At 39.3% G+C, this 20,777-nt stretch overlaps 1 protein-coding gene across 1 annotated transcript in view; it reads left to right on the plus strand.

Moving 5' to 3' along the window:
• Positions 1-18,873, plus strand: part of LOC138322095 (pneumococcal serine-rich repeat protein-like) — a 61,346-nt gene extending 42,473 nt beyond the window's left edge. The window contains 9 exon segments of the mRNA XM_069266151.1: positions 1,224-1,285; positions 1,526-1,695; positions 2,000-2,105; positions 2,355-2,371; positions 2,820-2,952; positions 4,040-4,212; positions 4,562-4,623; positions 16,144-16,191; positions 16,707-18,873. Coding sequence (XP_069122252.1) covers positions 1,224-1,285; positions 1,526-1,695; positions 2,000-2,105; positions 2,355-2,371; positions 2,820-2,952; positions 4,040-4,212; positions 4,562-4,623; positions 16,144-16,191; positions 16,707-16,730 — 795 coding nt within the window. The 3' untranslated portion in view covers positions 16,731-18,873.
• The last annotated feature ends 1,904 nt before the right edge of the window (positions 18,874-20,777 follow it).

Consider the following 20,777-nt stretch of genomic DNA (forward strand, 5'->3'; position numbering starts at 1 on the left):
TAGCTATAACAACCCCCTATACTGTACGTAGCTATAGCAACCCTCTATATTGTACGTAGTTATAACAACCCTCTATAATGTACGTAGTTATAACAACCCTCTATACTGTACGTAGCTATAACAACCCTCTATACTGTACGTAGCTATAACAACCCTCTATACTGCACGTAGCTATAACAACCCTCTATACTGCACGTAGCTATAACAACCCCCTATACTGTACGTAGCTATAGCAACCCTCTATATTGTACGTAGTTATAACAACCCTCTATAATGTACGTAGTTATAACAACCCTCTATACTGTACGTAGCTATAACAACCCTCTATACTGTACGTAGCTATAACAACCCTCTATACTGTACGTAGCTATAACAACCCTCTATACTGTACGTAGTTATAACAACCCTCTATACTGTACGTAGTTATAACAACCCTCTATACTGTTCGTAGCTATAACAACCCTCTATACTGTACGCAGCTAAAACAACCCTGTATACTGTAGGTAGCTATAGCAACCCTCTATACTGTACGTAGTTATAACAACCCTCTATACTGTACGTAGTTATAACAACCCTCTATACTGTTCGTAGCTATAACAACCCTCTATACTGTACGTAGCTAAAACAACCCTCTATACTGTAGGTAGCTATAACAACCCTCTATACTTTACGTAGCTATAGCAACCCTCTATACTGTACGTAGTTATAACAACCCTCTATAATGTACGTAGTTATAACAACCCTCTATACTGTACGTAGCTATAACAACCCTCTATACTGTACGTAGCTATAGCAACCCTCTATACTGTACGTAGTTATAACAACCCTCTATACTGTACGTAGTTATAACAACCCTCTATACTGTTCGTAGCTATAACAACCCTCTATACTGTTCGTAGCTATAACAACCCTCTATACTGTACGCAGCTAAAACAACCCTCTATACTGTACGTAGTTATAACAATCCTCTATACTGTACGTAGCTATAACAACCCTCTATACTGTAGGTAGCTATAACAACTCTCTATACTGTACGTAGTTATAACAATCCTCTATACTGTACGTAGCTATAGCAACCCTCTATACTGTACGTAGCTATAGTGTTCTGAAACCAAACTATGATGACGTACATATTTCATTGTATGTTAAGTAAATAAACATTTATTTTGTTTTTCAAAATACGGAATTGTATTATGTAAACATTCTTTAATTTCGTGTTTTAGATTCAAGACTACTTCAACAACTTTACAGTAGGCTGTTCGAACTTATCATTAACAGGGATATCGTAAGTAAATGTATAGTTGTAGTAATGGCTTCCTGTCATAATTTATCGATCAAATTACTCCAAATACCACACGTAAAATAAACTTGTCTGGCTGAAAAACAGTGGATGTTAAGTGTGTTGTTTCAGATTTATCTCAAACAACACACTTATCACTTATCAAATATTTTAAATCTAATACAAATGAAATAAATAAAAACAAACATTAACGGTCAATTTTCGTTTTTCCTCAATATATTTCAGAATATCTAACCTTGCTGTCGATGTATCTATGATAGTAAGATCAGGGGACGCAACTCAGTCGTCTTTGGCTACAGCCTTGTTAAGATTAGCCAAATTGGATGTGGTTTTGAATATCCTCGGAAATGCTACTCCGGTACTTCAGATTAGAATCATGAAATCAGATGGTTCAGGTAAAATAATATACCTTTTGTCCATCCGTCAAATAGGAAACTACGTAACACTAGGTGATATGGTATATTTACATAATGTTTTTCATGTTTCTCTCTAATACTTAGTGGCTTTCTAATAGTGAACAGAGATCAGTGATCAGATTTAATGAGAAATCGTGTTTTTTTTATGAAGAAGTGTCATATTATAATGTTTACACTCATGAAGTTAAGAAAATCGGTTGAAGTGTCGACTTTGAAAAAAGCTATTTTTTGTAATATTTCTTTATTGATTTTTAAAAGTAAACCTTGGGTATTATCGTTTCAGTTTCGATTGTAAATCCAACAAGTGACCTGTGTACGACATTTGAACAGATAAAATCATGTCCACAGTCTACTGTATGTTTAACTAGTAACAGTCAGGCAGAATGCATGTGAGTATTCTATACATTATCATTATATTAGTTATTTTTAAAATTGTTGTTAGTAACAACGAAGGCGTATATTAGATTTCCTTGTCCCGACAAATCACCCTCAACACGTGACTACTATCAATCATGGTGCATATTAGAGGACAACTGTAAATGTTAAGATTTTGTGCAATGACAAATGACTGTTAATTAGCGTTATGACTATGAGTCGACATATCCATGGGTACTGATTGTGTTTTATTTTGTTTACAGGCCATCTGCTACAGGAGGTAAGTTTTATTAAAATTATTTATATAACAATAAAGGTATATCTTCATGGTCACACGACATCTTTGTATTTTATAGGTGATTAATATAAAATACGAATCTACGTAAAAAGTTACGAAAGCAAACAGTGCATACTTATATTGTATACCAAAGTTTAAAAAGTAAAAAAAAAATGTCCGTTTCAGATAATCTGATTATTTTCGAATGTGACGTTGCTTTTTGTGTTTGTTTCTTTATTTCCCATATTAGAATCTAGTATACACTATAAACGTCATATTTTAATGGTAATAATATTTTATCATTTGTGCGCCAGACATTTTGCGCTAAGATATAATTGAATTTTCTGTGTATGTCGTATGTATAGCAAAGATTACAAATGCGCTTTTTGTTTGTGCTAACCATTTTTTGGGCCAAGAAGAAGTACGTTTATGTCATTGCTATTCCATACAGACGATCTGGCCGTGATTATCGGCCTTGGAGTAGGAGTTCCCGTATTTATCCTAGTGGTGTCGCTACTAGCAATCATGTTGATTTATCGGAACCGCATAAAGAAACGTCAGAGATTCGTTCCTAGACAACGACGGTATGTACAGCAACCTCAATGGAATTACCAATCTAACAGTCCAAAACAATAATAAACTAATCAATCAACTTAAATCATTCTATTGGGTAATGATGATTATCTAAGTCATCTATTTATTATCTGCTAAAAAATCTTTCATTAATATGAAACATGATAATACAACTATTTTTCGAATAACGATAGCTATACGATACATATTTACAACTTACTACCAACGCATACATCGTATCCTACAAAAAAGAAGTTTGCTTTTCACTACGGAAACGCGGTTTATATTTTTAGCCCAAGTATATTATATGAACCATTATCATTGTGATAAATATTTTCTAATGAGTTTGTGTGATAATATATGATGTGTTTGTAGAAGGAATTCTACCTTAACTCTAACCCTATGATATTTAGGAAGGATTATATAATGCATTATTTCATGCTTACTTGTAGTTGCAAAGATACTATGTACTATTTATTCCTTTTTCTCTTTATTTTCTATGATTATATATAATTTTCTGATGAGTTGAAGACTTAATGAAAATTATTGTCTAATCATCATTGCAAAGGCTGGTGAAGATTCATTTTAAGGAGTGGTATTGTGATTTTTTCGCTGTCACGTATATGAAATCGTTTCCTAGATGACACCGTGGTTTTCCTTGTGGTTTCCCTCCACCATAGACAACAACAGGTGTCACTGCATATGGGCTGGGTTGATAATTGGTAGTTGTTTCCTAATTTGTGCTTTATTGCATGAATGTACATTGCAGTCAGCATTGTGTTCATGGTTTCAATGTCATGCACCATACCCAATGGCAATGTGTGTGAATTCTTACCGCCACAGTATAAGCGGGTGTCCGATAAGTAAAGGAAGGACAACATTCACACACCCCCACACACGCAGTGCGTATTGCTGTTATGGTATTGTTTAGTATATTTGTCGAGAAAAAAAATCATTAAAGAAAAAATATTGATTGACAACTACTAGTATATTTTTCAGTACAAAGTGAAAAACAAATCCACATTTCTTAAAATAAAAAAAAAAACAATTATTTACTGTGATGGTAACTGAATAATCTCCCTTTTATTGATCCGACAGATCTCCCGAGTACAGTGTATTTGCACAAGGCATCCTGCCCAAGTTTCACAGCTGGGGCCGACAGCCTTATCAGTACCCAGATCAGTGGGCTGACGCAGACTCCGAAACTAGTTCCTCGACTGATCACAACACAAGGAATAGACTATACGAAGATAAGACATATCAGAAACAAAGTAAGTTAACCATTTCAAGTATGATTTCTTCGAATATAAGCAAATAAAATTATTGTTATTACTTTGAACGTCAAAATGGTTCATCTAATTACATCAATGCATTACTGTGAGTATATCAAGAAGGTTTTATTACACATTCAATAAGTGGACAAAATTAAAGACTTCATTGCTGCATTCTTTTAAGTTCGTTTCCTTCTGATTTTTTTTTTCATGAGTTAATAATCTATCTGTCAATTTCTTGCTGGTGAATTTACAAGCTTAGATACCTGGTAATGATATTGATCCACATTTTGACTTATTTAACATGTTAATGATATAGAAAACTAACGTGTATTTATTTCTCTACCAGATCCTGTCTCAACTCCATTTTACTTATCCTCCTGGGATGTAATACATAACAGTGGAGAAGAGGTAATAACAGTGGAGAAGAGGTAGGTTGCCCAGCTTTGGTTTGGGGTTGATTGATTACACAGTGGAGAAGAGGTATGTTGCCCAGCTTTGGTTTGAAGGGTTGATTAATTATAACAGTGGAGAAGAGGTAGGTTGCCCAGCTTTGGTTTGGGGTTGATTGATTACACAGTGGAGAAGAGGTATGTTGCCCAGCTTTGGTTTGAAGTTGATTAATTAAACAGTGGAGAAGAGGTAGGTTGCCCAGCTTTGGTTTGGGGTTGATTGATTAAACAGTGAAGAAGAGGTAGGTTGCCCAGCTTTTGTTTGAAGTTGATTGATTAAACAGTGGAGAAGAGGTAGGTTGCCCAGCTTTTGTTTGGGGTTGATTGATTAAACAGTGAAGAAGAGGTAGGTTGCCCAGCTTTGGTATGGGGTTGATTGATTAAACAGTGGAGAAGAGGTAGGTTGCCCAGCTTTTGTTTGGGGTTGATTGATTAAACAGTGAAGAAGAGGTAGGTTGCCCAGCTTTGGTATGGGGTTGATTTATTACACAGTGGAGAAGAGGTAGGTTGCCCAGCTTTGGTTTGGGGTTGATTGATTACACAGTGGAGAAGAGGTAGGTTGCCCAGCTTTGGTTTGAAGTTGATTGATTAAACAGTGGAGAAGAGGTAGGTTGCCCAGCTTTGGTTTGGGGTTGATTTATTACACAGTGGAGAAGAGGTAGGTTGCCCAGCTTTGGTTTGAAGTTGATTGATTAAACAGTGGAGAAGAGGTAGGTTGCCCAGCTTTGGTTTGGGGTTGATTATTACACAGTGGAGAAGAGGTAGTTGCCCAGCTTTGGTTTGAAGTTGATTGATTAAACAGTGGAGAAGAGGTAGGTTGCCCAGCTTTGGTTTGAAGTTGATTGATTAAACAGTGGAGAAGAGGTAGGTTGCCCAGCTTTGGTTTGAAGTTGATTGATTAAACAGTGGAGAAGAGGTAGGTTGCCCAGCTTTGGTTTGAAGTTGATTGATTAAACAGTGGAGAAGAGGTAGGTTGCCCAGCTTTGGTTTGAAGTTGATTGATTAAACAGTGGAGAAGAGGTAGGTTGCCCAGCTTTGGTTTGAAGTTGATTGATTAAACAGTGGAGAAGAGGTAGGTTGCCAGCTTTGGTTTGGGTTGATTGATTAAACAGTGGAGAAGAGGTAGGTTGCCAGCTTTGGTTTGGTTGATTGATTAACAGTGGAGAAGAGGTAGGTTGCCAGCTTTGGTTTGAAGTTGATTGATTAAACAGTGGAGAAGAGGTAGGTTGCCCAGCTTTGGTTTGAAGTTGATTGATTAAACAGTGGAGAAGAGGTAGGTTGCCCAGCTTTGGTTTGAAGTTGATTGATTAAACAGTGGAGAAGAGGTAGGTTGCCCAGCTTTGGTTTGGGGTTGATTGATTAAACAGTGGAGAAGAGGTAGGTTGACCAGCTTTGGTTTGGGGTTGATTGATTAAACAGTGGAGAAGAGGTAGGTTGACCAGCTTTGGTTTGGGGTTGATTGATTAAACAGTGGAGAAGAGGTAGGTTGCCCAGCTTTGGTTTGGGGTTGATTGATTAAACAGTGGAGAAGAGGTAGGTTGCCCAGCTTTGGTTTGAAGTTGATTGATTAAACAGTGGAGAAGAGGTAGGTTGCCCAGCTTTGGTTTGAAGTTGATTGATTAAACAGTGGAGAAAGGGGTTGCCACTTTGTTTGGGGTTGATTGATTAAACAGTGGAGAAGAGGTAGGTTGCCCAGCTTTGGTTTGAAGTTGATTGATTAAACAGTGGAGAAGAGGTAGGTTGCCCAGCTTTGGTTTGAAGTTGATTGATTAAACAGTGGAGAAGAGGTAGGTTGCCCAGCTTTGGTTTGAAGTTGATTGATTAAACAGTGGAGAAGAGGTAGGTTGCCCAGCTTTGGTTTGAAGTTGATTGATTAAACAGTGGAGAATAGGTAGGTTGCCCAGCTTTGGTTTGGGGTTGATTGATTAAACAGTGGAGAAGAGGTAGGTTGCCCAGCTTTGGTTTGAAGTTGATTGATTAAACAGTGGAGAAGAGGTAGGTTGCCCAGCTTTGGTTTGGGGTTGATTGATTAAACAGTGGAGAAGAGGTAGGTTGCCCAGCTTTGGTTTTGGTTGATTGATTAAACAGTGGAGAAGAGGTAGGTTGCCCAGCTTTGGTTTGAAGTTGATTGATTAAACAGTGGAGAAGAGGTAGGTTGCCCAGCTTTGGTTTGGGGTTGATTGATTAAACAGTGGAGAAGAGGTAGGTTGCCCAGCTTTGGTTTGAAGTTGATTGATTAAACAGTGGAGAAGAGGTAGGTTGCCCAGCTTTGGTTTGAAGTTGATTGATTAAACAGTGGAGAAGAGGTAGGTTGCCCAGCTTTGGTTTGGGGTTGATTGATTAAACAGTGGAGAAGAGGTAGGTTGCCCAGCTTTGGTTTGAAGTTGATTGATTAAACAGTGGAGAAGAGGTAGGTTGCCCAGCTTTGGTTTGGGGTTGATTTATTAAACAGTGGAGAAGAGGTAGGTTGCCCAGCTTTGGTTTGAAGTTGATTTATTAAACAGTGGAGAAGAGGTAGGTTGACCAGCTTTGGTTTGGGGTTGATTTATTAAACAGTGGAGAAGAGGTAGGTTGCCCAGCTTTGGTTTGGGGTTGATTATTAAACAGTGGAGAAGAGGTAGGTTGACCAGCTTTGGTTTGGGGTTGATTGATATTAAACAGTGGAGAAGAGGTAGGTTGCCCAGCTTTGGTTTTGGGGTTGATTGATTAAACAGTGGAGAAGAGGTAGGTTGCCCAGCTTTGGTTTGGGGTTGATTGATTAAACAGTGGAGAAGAGGTAGGTTGCCCAGCTTTGGTTTGGGGTTGATTGATTAAACAGTGGAGAAGAGGTAGGTTGACCAGCTTTGGTTTGGGGTTGATTTATTAAACAGTGGAGAAGAGGTAGGTTGCCCAGCTTTGGTTTGGGGTTGATTGATTAAACAGTGGAGAAGAGGTAGGTTGCCCAGCTTTGGTTTGGGGTTTGATTGATTTTACAGTGGAGAAGAGGTAGGTTGCCCAGCTTTGGTTTGGGGTTGATTGATTAAACAGTGGAGAAGAGGTAGGTTGACCAGCTTTGGTTTGGGGTTGATTGATTAAACAGTGGAGAAGAGGTAGGTTGCCCAGCTTTGGTTTGGGGTTGATTGATTAAACAGTGGAGAAGAGGTAGGTTGCCCAGCTTTGGTTTGGGGTTGATTGATTAAACAGTGGAGAAGAGGTAGGTTGCCCAGCTTTGGTTTGGGGTTGATTGATTAAACAGTGGAGAAGAGGTAGGTTGCCCAGCTTTGGTTTGGGGTTGATTGATTAAACAGTGGAGAAGAGGTAGGTTGCCCAGCTTTGGTTTGGGGTTGATTGATTAAACAGTGGAGAAGAGGTAGGTTGCCCAGCTTTGGTTTGGGGTTGATTGATTAAACAGTGGAGAAGAGGTAGGTTGCCCAGCTTTGGTTTGGGGTTGATATTGATTAAACAGTGGAGAAGAGGTAGGTTGCCCAGCTTTGGTTTGGGGTTGATTGATTAAACAGTGGAGAAGAGGTAGGTTGACCAGCTTTGGTTTGGGGTTGATTTATTACACAGTGGAGAAGAGGTAGGTTGCCAGCTTTGGTTGGGTGATTATTACAGTGGAAGAGGTAGGTTGCCAGCTTTGGTTTGGGGTGGATTGATTCAACAGTGGAGAAGAGGTAGGTTGCCCAGCTTTGGTTTGGGGTGGATTGATTAAACAGTGGAGAAGAGGTAGGTTGCCCAGCTTTGGTTTGGGGTGGATTGATTAAACAGTGGAGAAGAGGTAGGTTGCCCAGCTTTGGTTTGGGGTGGATTGATTAAACAGTGGAGAAGAGGTAGGTTGCCCATAACGTGGAAGAGGTAGTTGCCAGCTTTGGTTTGGGGTGGATTGATTAACAGTAGAGAAGAGGTAGGTTGACCAGCTTTGGTTTGGGGTGGATTTATTACACAGTGGAGAAGAGGTAGGTTGCCCAGCTTTGGTTTGGGGTGGATTGATTCAACAGTAGAGAAGAGGTAGGTTGACCAGCTTTGGTTTGGGGTGGATTGATTAAACAGTGGAGAAGAGGTAGGTTGCCCAGCTTTGGTTTGGGGTGGATTGATTCAACAGTGGAGAAGAGGTAGGTTTAACCAGCTTTGGTTTGGGGGTTGATTGATTAAACAGTGGAGAAGAGGTAGGTTGCCCAGCTTTGGTTTGGGGTGATTGATAACAGTGATTAGTCCAGTGGAGAAGAGAGAAGAGGTAGGTTGCCCAGCTTTGGTTTGGGGTTGATTGATTAAACAGTAGAGAAGAGGTAGGTTGACCAGCTTTGGTTTGGGGTGGATTGATTACACAGTGGAGAAGAGGTAGGTTGCCCAGCTTTGGTTTGGGGTGGATTGATTAAACAGTAGAGAAGAGGTAGGTTGCCCAGCTTTGGTTTGGGGTGGATTGATTAAACAGTGGAGAAGAGGTAGGTTGCCCAGCTTTGGTTTGGGGTTGATTGATTAAACAGTGGAGAAGAGGTAGGTTGCCCAGCTTTGGTTTGGGGTTGATTGATTAAACAGTGGAGAAGAGGTAGGTTGCCCAGCTTTGGTTTGGGGTTGATTGATTAAACAGTGGAGAAGAGGTAGGTTGCCAGCTTTGGTTTGAAGTTGATTGATTACACAGTGGAGAAGAGGTAGGTTGCCCAGCTTTGGTTTGAAGTTGATTGATTAAACAGTGGAGAAGAGGTAGGTTGCCCAGCTTTGGTTTGGGGTTGATTGATTAAACAGTGGAGAAGAGGTAGGTTGCCCAGCTTTGGTTTGGGGTTGATTGATTAAACAGTGGAGAAGAGGTAGGTTGCCCAGCTTTGGTTTGGGGTTGATTGATTAAACACAGTGGAGAAGAGGTAGGTTGCCCAGCTTTGGTTTGGGGTTGATTGATTAAACAGTGGAGAAGAGGTAGGTTGCCCAGCTTTGGTTTGGGGTTGATTGATTACACAGTGGAGAAGAGGTAGGTTGCCCAGCTTTGGTTTGGGGTTGATTGATTAAACAGTGGAGAAGAGGTAGGTTGCCCAGCTTTGGTTTGGGGTTGATTGATTAAACAGTGGAGAAGAGGTAGGTTGCCCAGCTTTTGTTTGGGGTTGATTGATTAAACAGTGAAGAAGAGGTAGGTTGCCCAGCTTTGGTATGGGGTTGATTTATTACACAGTGGAGAAGAGGTAGGTTGCCCAGCTTTGGTTTGGGGTTGATTGATTAAACAGTGGAGAAGAGGTAGGTTGCCCAGCTTTGGTTTGGGGTTGATTGATTAAACAGTGGAGAAGAGGTAGGTTGCCCAGCTTTGGTTTGGGGTTGATTGATTAAACAGTGGAGAAGAGGTAGGTTGCCCAGCTTTGGTTTGGGGTTGATTGATTAAACAGTGGAGAAGAGGTAGGTTGCCCAGCTTTGGTTTGGGGTTGATTTATTACACAGTGGAGAAGAGGTAGGTTGCCCAGCTTTGGTTTGGGGTTGATTGATTAAACAGTGGAGAAGAGGTAGGTTGCCCAGCTTTGGTTTGGGGTTGATTGATTAAACAGTGGAGAAGAGGTAGGTTGCCCAGCTTTGGTTTGAAGTTGATTGATTAAACAGTGGAGAAGAGGTAGGTTGCCCAGCTTTGGTTTGAAGTTGATTGATTAAACAGTGGAGAAGAGGTAGGTTGCCCAGCTTTGGTTTGGGGTTGATTTATTACACAGTGGAGAAGAGGCAGGTTGCCCAGCTTTGGTTTGGGATTGATTGATTAAACAGTGGAGAAGAGGTAGGTTGTCCAGCTTTAGTTTGAAGTTGATTAATTAAACAGTGGAGAAGAGGTAGGTTGTCCAGCTTTGGTTTGGGGTTGATTGATTAAACAGTGGAGAAGAAGTAGGTTGCCCAGCTTTGGTTTGGGGTTGATTTATTACACAGTGGAGAAGAGGTAGGTTGCCCAGCTTTGGTTTGGGGTTGATTGATTAAACAGTGGAGAAGAGGTAGGTTGCCCAGCTTTGGTTTGGGGTTGATTGATTAAACAGTGGAGAAGAGGTAGGTTGTCCAGCTTTGGTTTGAAGTTGATTAATTAAACAGTGGAGAAGAGGTAGGTTGTCCAGCTTTGGTTTGGGTTTGATTGATTAAACAGTGGAGAAGAGGTAGGTTAACCAGCTTTGGTTTGGGGTTGATTGATTAAACAGTGGAGAAGAGGTAGGTTGCCCAGCTTTGGTTCGAAGTTGATTGATTAAACAGTGGAGAAGAGGTAGGTTGCCCAGCTTTGGTTTGAAGTTGATTGATTAAACAGTGGAGAAGAGGTAGGTTGTCCAGCTTTGGTTTGGGGTGGATTGATTAAACAGTGGAGAAGAGGTAGGTTGCCCAGCTTTGGTTTGGGGTTGATTGATTAAACAGTGGAGAAGAGGTAGGTTGCCCAGCTTTGGTTTGGGGTTGATTGATTAAACAGTGGAGAAGAGGTAGGTTGCCCAGCTTTGGTTTGGGGTTGATTGATTAAACAGTGGAGAAGAGGTAGGTTGCCCAGCTTTGGTTTGGGGTTGATTGATTAAACAGTGGAGAAGAGGTAGGTTGCCCAGCTTTGGTTTGGGGTTGATTTATTACACAGTGGAGAAGAGGTAGGTTGCCCAGCTTTGGTTTGGGGTTGATTGATTAAACAGTGGAGAAGAGGTAGGTTGCCCAGCTTTGGTTTTGGGGTTGATTGATTAAACAGTGGAGAAGAGGTAGGTTAACCAGCTTTGGTTTGGGGTTGATTGATTAAACAGTGGAGAAGAGGTAGGTTGCCCAGCTTTGGTTTAGGGTTGATTGATTAAACAGTGGAGAAGAGGTAGGTTGCCCAGCTTTGGTTTGGGGTTGATTGATTAAACAGTGGAGAAGAGGTAGGTTGCCCAGCTTTGGTTTGGGGTTGATTGATTAAACAGTGGAGAAGAGGTAGGTTGCCCAGCTTTGGTTTGGGGTTGATTGATTAAACAGTGGAGAAGAGGTAGGTTGCCCAGCTTTGGTTTGGGGTTGATTTATTACACAGTGGAGAAGAGGTAGGTTGCCCAGCTTTGGTTTGGGGTTGATTGATTAAACAGTGGAGAAGAGGTAGGTTGCCCAGCTTTGGTTTGGGGTTGATTGATTAAACAGTGGAGAAGAGGTAGGTTGCCCAGCTTTGGTTTGGGGTTGATTGATTAACAGTGGAGAAGAGGTAGGTTGCCCAGCTTTGGTTTGGGGTTGATTGATTAAACAGTGGAGAAGAGGTAGGTTGCCCAGCTTTGGTTTGGGGTTGATTGATTAAACAGTGGAGAAGAGGTAGGTTGCCCGCTTTGGTTTTGGGTTGATTGATTAAACAGTGGAGAAGAGGTAGGTTGCCCAGCTTTGGTTTGGGGTTGATTTATTACACAGTGGAGAAGAGGTAGGTTGCCCAGCTTTGGTTTGGGGTTGATTGATTAAACAGTGGAGAAGAGGTAGGTTGTCCAGCTTTGGTTTGGGGTTGATTGATTAAACAGTGGAGAAGAGGTAGGTTGCCCAGCTTTGGTTTGGGGTTGATTTATTACACAGTGGAGAAGAGGTAGGTTGCCCAGCTTTGGTTTGGGGTTGATTGATTAAACAGTGGAGAAGAGGTAGGTTGCCCAGCTTTGGTTTGGGGTTGATTGATTAAACAGTGGAGAAGAGGTAGGTTGTCCAGCTTTGGTTTGAAGTTGATTAATTAAACAGTGGAGAAGAGGTAGGTTGTCCAGCTTTGGTTTGGGGTTGATTTATTACACAGTGGAGAAGGGTAGGTTGCCCAGCTTTTGTTTGAAGTTGATTAATTAAACAGTGGAGAAGAGGTAGGTTGTCCAGCTTTGGTTTGAAGTTGATTAATTAAACAGTGGAGAAGAGGTAGGTTGCCCAGCTTTGGTTTGGGGTTGATTTATTACACAGTGGAGAAGAGGTAGGTTGCCCAGCTTTGGTTTGGGGTTGATTTATTACACAGTGGAGAAGAGGTAGGTTGCCCAGCTTTGGTTTGGGGTTGATTGATTAAACTGTGGAGAAGAGGTAGGTTGACCAGCTTTGGTTTGGGGTTGATTTATTACACAGTGGAGAAGAGGTAGGTTGCCCAGCTTTGGTTTGAAGTTGATTAATTAAACAGTGGAGAAGAGGTAGGTTGCCCAGCTTTGGTTTGAAGTTGATTAATTAAACAGTGGAGAAGAGGTAGGTTGCCCAGCTTTGGTTTGAAGTTGATTGATTAAACAGTGGAGAAGAGGTAGGTTGCCCAGCTTTGGTTTGAAGTTGATTGATTAAACAGTGAAGAAGAGGTAGGTTGACCAGCTTTGGTTTGGGGTGGATTGATTAAACAGTGGAGAAGAGGTAGGTTGACCAGCTTTGGTTTGAAGTTGATTGATTACACAGTGGAGAAGAGGTAGGTTGACCAGCTTTGGTTTGGGGTGGATTGATTAAACAGTGGAGAAGTGGTAGGTTGCCCACCTTTGGTTTGGGGTTGATTTATTACACAGTGGAGAAGAGGTAGGTTGCCCAGCTTTGGTTTGGGGTTGATTGATTAAACAGTGGAGAAGAGGTAGGTTGACCAGCTTTGGTTTGGGGTGGATTGATTAAACAGTGGAGAAGAGGTAGGTTGCCCAGCTTTGGTTTGGGGTTGATTGATTAAACAGTGGAGAAGAGGTAGGTTGCCCAGCTTTGGTTTGGGGTTGATTGATTAAACAGTGGAGAAGAGGTAGGTTGCCCAGCTTTGGTTTGAAGTTGATTGATTAAACAGTGGAGAAGAGGTAGGTTAACCAGCTTTGGTTTGGGGTTGATTGATTAAACATTGGAGAAGAGGTAGGTTGCCCAGCTTTGGTTTGAAGTTGATTGATTAAACAGTGGAGAAGAGGTAGGTTGCCCAGCTTTGGTTTGAAGTTGATTGATTAAACAGTGGAGAAGAGGTAGGTTGCCCAGCTTTGGTTTGGGGTTGATTGATTAAACAGTGGAGAAGAGGTAGGTTGCCCAGCTTTGGTTTGGGGTTGATTGATTAAACAGTGGAGAAGAGGTAGGTTGCCCAGCTTTGGTTTGGGGTTGATTGATTAAACAGTGGAGAAGAGGTAGGTTGCCCAGCTTTGGTTTGGGGTGGATTGATTAAACAGTGGAGAAGAGGCAGGTTGCCCAGCTTTGGTTTGGGGTTGATTGATTAAACAGTGGAGAAGAGGTAGGTTGCCCAGCTTTGGTTTGAAGTTGATTGATTAAACTGTGGAGAAGAGGTAGGTTGCCCAGCTTTGGTTTGGGGTTGATTTATTAAAGATAGGAGAAGAGGTAGGTTGCCCAGCTTTGGTTTGAAGTTGATTGATTAAACAGTGGAGAAGAGGTAGGTTAACCAGCTTTGGTTTGGGGTTGATTGATTAAACAGTGGAGAAGAGGTAGGTTGCCCAGCTTTGGTTTGGGGTTGATTTATTACACAGTGGAGAAGAGGTAGGTTGCCCAGCTTTGGTTTGAAGTTGATTAATTAAACAGTGGAGAAGAGGTAGGTTGACCAGCTTTGGTTTGGGGTTGATTGATTAAACTGTGGAGAAGAGGTAGGTTGACCAGCTTTGGTTTGGGGTTGATTGATTTAACAGTGGAGAAGAGGTAGGTTGCCCAGCTTTGGTTTGGGGTTGATTGATTAAACAGTGGAGAAGAGGTAGGTTAACCAGCTTTGGTTTGGGGTTGATTGATTAAACAGTGGAGAAGAGGTAGGTTGTCCAGCTTTGGTATGGGGTTGATTTGTTACACAGTGGAGAAGAGGTAGGTTGCCCAGCTTTGGTTTGAAGTTGATTGATTAAACAGTGGAGAAGAGGTAGGTTGCCCAGCTTTGGTTTGAAGTTGATTGATTAAACAGTGGAGAAGAGGTAGGTTGCCCAGCTTTGGTTTGGGGTGTATTTATTACACAGTTGAGAAGAGGTAGGTTGCCCAGCTTTGGTTTCGGGTTGATTGATTAAACATAGGAGAAGAGGTAGGTTGCCCAGCTTTGGTTTGGGGTTGATTGATTAAACATAGGAGAAGAGGTAGGTTGCCCAGCTTTGGTTTGGGGTGGATTGATTAAACAGTGGAGAAGAGGTAGGTTGCCCAGCTTTGGTTTGGGGTTGATTGATGATTAAACAGTGGAGAAGAGGTAGGTTGCCCAGCTTTGGTTTGGGGTTGATTGATTAAACAGTGGAGAAGAGGTAGGTTGCCCAGCTTTGGTTTGGGGTTGATTGATTAAACAGTGGAGAAGAGGTAGGTTGCCCAGCTTTGGTTTGGGGTTGATTGATTAAACAGTGGAGAAGAGGTAGGTTGCCCAGCTTTGGTTTGGGGTTGATTGATTAAACAGTGGAGAAGAGGTAGGTTGCCCAGCTTTGGTTTGAAGTTGATTGATTACACAATGAAGAAGAGGTAGGTTGCCCAGCTTTGGTTTGGGGTTGATTGATTAAACAGTGGAGAAGAGGTAGGTTGCCCAGCTTTGGTTTGGGGTTGATTGATTAAACAGTGGAGAAGAGGTAGGTTGCCCAGCTTTGGTTTGAAGTTGATTGATTACACAATGAAGAAGAGGTAGGTTGCCCAGCTTTGGTTTGGGGTTGATTGATTAAACAGTGGAGAAGAGGTAGGTTGCCCAGCTTTGGTTTGAAGTTGATTGATTACACAATGAAGAAGAGGTAGGTTGCCCAGCTTTGGTTTGGGGTTGATTGATTAAACAGTGGAGAAGAGGTAGGTTGACCAGCTTTGGTTTGGGGTTGATTGATTAAACAGTGGAGAAGAGGTAGGTTGCCCAGCTTTGGTTTGGGGTTGATTAATTAAACAGTGGAGAAGAGGTAGGTTGACCAGCTTTGGTTTGGGGTTGATTTATTACACAGTGGAGAAGAGGTAGGTTGACTAGCTTTGGTTTGGAGTTGATTGATTAAACAGTGGAGAAGAGGTAGGTTGCCCAGCTTTGGTTTGGGGTTGATTGATTAAACAGTGGAGAAGAGGTAGGTTGACCAGCTTTGGTTTGGGGTTGATTTATTAAACAGTGGAGAAGAGGTAGGTTGCCCAGCTTTGGTTTGGGGTTGATTGATTAAACAGTGGAGAAGAGGTAGGTTGCCCAGCTTTGGTTTGGGGTTGATTGATTAAACAGTGGAGAAGAGGTAGGTTGCCCAGCTTTGGTTTGAAGTTGATTGATTACACAATGAAGAAGAGGTAGGTTGCCCAGCTTTGGTTTGGGGTTGAATAATTAAAGATACGAGAAGAGGTAGGTTGCCCAGCTTTGGTTTGGAGTTGATTGATTAAACAGTGAAGAGCTAGGTTGACCAGGGTGGTTTTGGTTAGATTGTTTTAACGTCCTATTAACAGCCAGTGTGATTTAATAGCGTATCAAGTTTATGAGGTACAGGAGAAAGTATTAATGCACAAAAGATTCGAATCAGTGTGTCTTAGAACTGCTTCTCCCGAATATCATAATTGTGACGTGTTATTTATTGCCAAAGTAAATACTACAAACAGCTTATTTAAAAGTTAATTCTTGCCAAAAGTGTCAATATATATTTACCTATGTAGATTTTTTTCTTTAATTCTAATAACTAAATGTGGTTTATTACAGTTTAAGATACAGCGCCCGAAAGTAAGACAATCCCCAGATAAAGTATACGTAAGTAGTATCTTTTATAAATTTGGTGAAGAACTGTTTACAATTTATTCGCAGTAGTTTATTTCCGCGACTCACCTTTGCAGTCGTTGAATGCGTCATTCACTTGATATGATATGATATATATAACCAAGCTTTTTGAATAATTTTGTGAGGTATAAAATTTCACGGATTATGGTTAATAAGTAGATATCATAAAGAAAGTTCGCCAATATTTTAAAAATCAAACCCCTTAGGGCACAATAAAATTCCTAAAGATGGAGATGAAGATCGTAAAAGAATCATTAGTTGCGTGCATAACTCTTATTTTCAGTGAAATGGCATATGATGCATCCGCACATTCGTAATAGAAATCCCTGTACACGTTAACAACACATTAAATTTGAAATTAGCGTAAATAAGTATAGATGACAAAGTTCTGGCAGAACTTAGATATGATATTACCACTACAATATGTACGTTTGTAGTATCATTGTTACAACAAAAGTTTTTGAAAATATTGTCTCTTGCTATTACAGACCGGTGGGAATGGACTCCGCTGAAGAAAAAAAACGACCGACAGACCCTGGAGACGAAACAAGCATTAATGCCTTTAAAAATGCCTTTAAAGATGATGAGTTAAGACTAAGTCCATATGGTGCTATTATATACTGTCAAACATTATTACATCATATCATAAGAGTAGACATAGCTAAAGTAAAGGTGATATTTAGAGGATTACCTACCTCTTGTTTAAATCAAATATTTCACCATTAGTTTATTTGAGTGTACTGCAAATATTCACCCGATAAGATCTAACAAGATAAGAGAGCAAAGCAAATTATATTCGGAAATCAAAACCAAATGATGATATGATATTAATCTATAGAATGGTTTTAAACATTTTATCTTATAGTAGATAAAAAACGTGTCAGTAATCAAATATTTTATTTTAAATTAACCGAGTTTTTAATGACGATAAAAAATAAGACAATGTAATACTAAAGCACCGTAATACTAAAGCACAGTGTGATGTCAATCGTCTAAAGCAATAGTAGGCATTATCAATTAACAATCAATATATATTTATGATGTATTATATTGCGTATATTATTGATATTGGGTAACAAATATATTTAATTAATATGTTCACACGCCAGTGGTGCGTGGTATTGTGCAATATTTTATTTTATATAACAATTACAAATGTAAATAAGGGGAATCATACTGTATATGAAATATAATGATAGCCATATGCGTGCCGTTTTTTAACGAATGGTGAAATATAAGCGATAAATATTGAAGAATTCACAAATAGCGTCCATAAAAATCATGAAATTGGTTTCATTGAAAACCTTTGTTGCCATGATTCGATATTTTGAACGTTGAACGATATCTGCTCAAAATGTGTACGTTAATAGGAGGATAAGATATATCATTGATGTTTATGTAAATATCATTTTATTAAAAGTGATAGAACTATACATAAACTTCCACGTGACGTTTATTACCTTTGGCTACTGCCATGGTTTGGATAGAACCTCCTTTCGGATATACCTATATGATGGTATTTTCATTGCACTAGTCAAGATATTGGGTGAAATTTAAACTTGTGTATTATATAGGTGCTTATCAATGAAATAGCCATGTGGATATAGAAGCAATGAAGTAATTTATTGTTACGCTTCTCGTGTGCGGAAAGGGTCATTAAAGTAATGTGTTAATTAACTAGTAACTTTTCGATTTAACATGCCTGAAACATTCCCAATTCTAATGGGTAACACTATTGTATAGGCAGTTATAATTTTCGGGTATGTATATACATAGTGGTATAACTGGGGAGGATTTTCGAGATCAGGCATTTGTTTTTTATAACAAAACTGGAGATAGATAGGGAATATCCCTGTAATATTCAGTTGTATCGTACTGTGTTATTTCGCATTGCAATATATATTGGTTTTTAATTAACGTTTGTTCAGAGCTGGTTCTCTGTATTTCATTGTCAATTTATGCACAATGCCCATAAAAGTATATTGCGAATGCCTTGAGATACATAAAATGGATATATGAGGAGAAGAATGTAACATTGTATTGTATTACGTATACCTTTATTATGTTATCAATTTATCCTATACCATTTACTTAATAACATATACAAATACGGGAAATTGATATGATTCAAAGTAATTCACAACTGTATATGCATTCCTCTATAGTGCTCTTTTGTTTTATAATTTTATATATACATGTACATGTATTTTATAAGATAAACAGGCCAAAATTGCATAATAAAAAAAATGAAAAACAGAACATTCCGGACTTTAGAAATATATTTTTGTTAAAGTAGGTATTGGCCGAACATCTTATCATATTTTCATCTCATAAATTTCACGCGATATCGTACATGTGCATCAATTTTATGTTCATTTAAATCATGCAATGTAACAAATACACAGCCGATATTTCCTAACCTGAATTTCAGGTCAAGATATCTTGACTAAACATTCACCTGAAATTGACCAGAAATTCTGGTTCAGGTAAGGAAATATAAGCTATGTAACAAATAAACATACCTATCATGGTCGGTTGCCTGTATGTAATATTTATCAGTGCTAAGATATTATGAAAGTGATTGTTTTGTGTTATTTCCCAAGATTATGAAATGTTATGAAAGGGATCAGTTGGGAAATAAATTATATTCTTGTATTTTTTGTTTTGTTTTTACTGTTTTTATATACCAACAAGGTAACTTTATTCATCATAGAATAACCTACGGATTCACCATACAATGTCCTTGCGATTCATCATATAATGGCCTTGAGATTTACCATGCAATGTCCTTGCGATTCATCATATAATGGCCTTGAGATTTACCATGCAATGTCCTTGCGATTCATCATATAATGTCCTTGCGATTCATCATATAATGGCCTTGAGATTAACCATACGCTGTCCTTGAGAGTCACCATATAATGGCCTTGAGATTAACCATACGCTGTCCTTGAGAGTCACCATATAATGGCCTTGAGATTAACCATACGCTGTCCTTGCGATTCATCATATAATGGCCTTGAGATTTACCATGCAATGTCCTTGCGATTCATCATATAATGGCCTTGAGATTAACCATAAGCTGTCCTTGAGAGTCACCATATAATGGCCTTGAGATTTACCATACAATGTCCTTGAGATTCACCATATAATGGCCTTGAGATTTACCATGCAATGACCTTGAGATTCACCATATAATGGCCTTGAGAGTAACCATACGATGATCTTGGAATTCACCATACAATGGCCTTGAAATTTACCTTGAAATTCACCATATAATGGCCTTAGGATTTACATTGAGATTCACCATATAATGGCCTTGAGATTTACCGTACAATGACCTTGAGATTCACCATATAATGGCCTTGAGATTTACCAAACAATGACCTTGAGAATCACCATATAATGGCCTTGAGATTTACCATGCAATGACTTTGAGATTCACCATGTAATGGCCTTGAGATTTACCATGCAATGATCTTGAGATTCACCATATAATGGCCTTGAGATTTACCTTGAAATTCACCATATAATGGGCTTATGATTTACATTGAGATTCTCCATATAATGGCCTTGAGATTTACCGTACAATGACATTGCGATTCATCAAAAACTGACCCCAAATTAAACATTTGAAGACATCTGACTTTTTTTCTGAATTACTGAGTAAAACATATGCCCATTGGTATAACAAGATTTATGAAATCTAGGGATAGTTCAACGTTGATACAAAAGTTACATATCATTGTAATTAATGAGCACCTGTTTTGGGTGTGTTCACAATCAGCGAGACTCATTAGAAAGTGGTGATGTCACACAAACCAATCTAGCTAGTCACACCTGTCATTATACAAACACAAAGCAAACGAATAAAACAGGTACTGCATCTGTTTCTGCTCGGATGATTCTCTACATTGTATGATGTAGGATTTAATAGCAGCATAACATAGAATGTTTTCTTCTTACACCATCACTCTGACACATGCTAAACACTTTACAAGTATCAATAGGCTCAGAATGAAAGAGAACTGCGGTGCATATCGATACTACTTTTATGTCGTATAATTTAACGAGCACGTATTAGAGTGGTAGGATTATCCATGAGTAACATTTTTTGTCTGCAAATTCATTTCATTATCATACTGTAACATGCTAGAATGACGATAGATTTTTTAAGACTTGTTTATCTTCACGTTATGAATCTGTTTTCATACCATCTGAATTAATGTAGCGAGAATAAACTGAATTTAGTTATAAGCCCACATCTATATCTAGTCTTTTGATAGTCGTTTGCAATTGATTGTTCATTTTAAGAATTAAAACCAGCGCCAATGCTTATTCAATGACAGACACCTTCAACATTCATTTTTATGTGTTTTGTATTTTATAAAATGTAGTTTTAAAACATTTTTATAACATACACGTACATACCATTGCATAAGAAAATACATTGACTGTAGTGACAACCTATTAGACGGTGTCAGTCTGTACATTACGATGATATTTTCATGGTTTGTACATATTACTTACATTGTAGAAGTCTAGATGTGACATGGTGA

The sequence above is a fragment of the Argopecten irradians genome, chromosome 4 (genome assembly GCF_041381155.1).
Source record: "Argopecten irradians isolate NY chromosome 4, Ai_NY, whole genome shotgun sequence".
Lineage (NCBI taxonomy): Eukaryota > Metazoa > Mollusca > Bivalvia > Pectinida > Pectinidae > Argopecten > Argopecten irradians.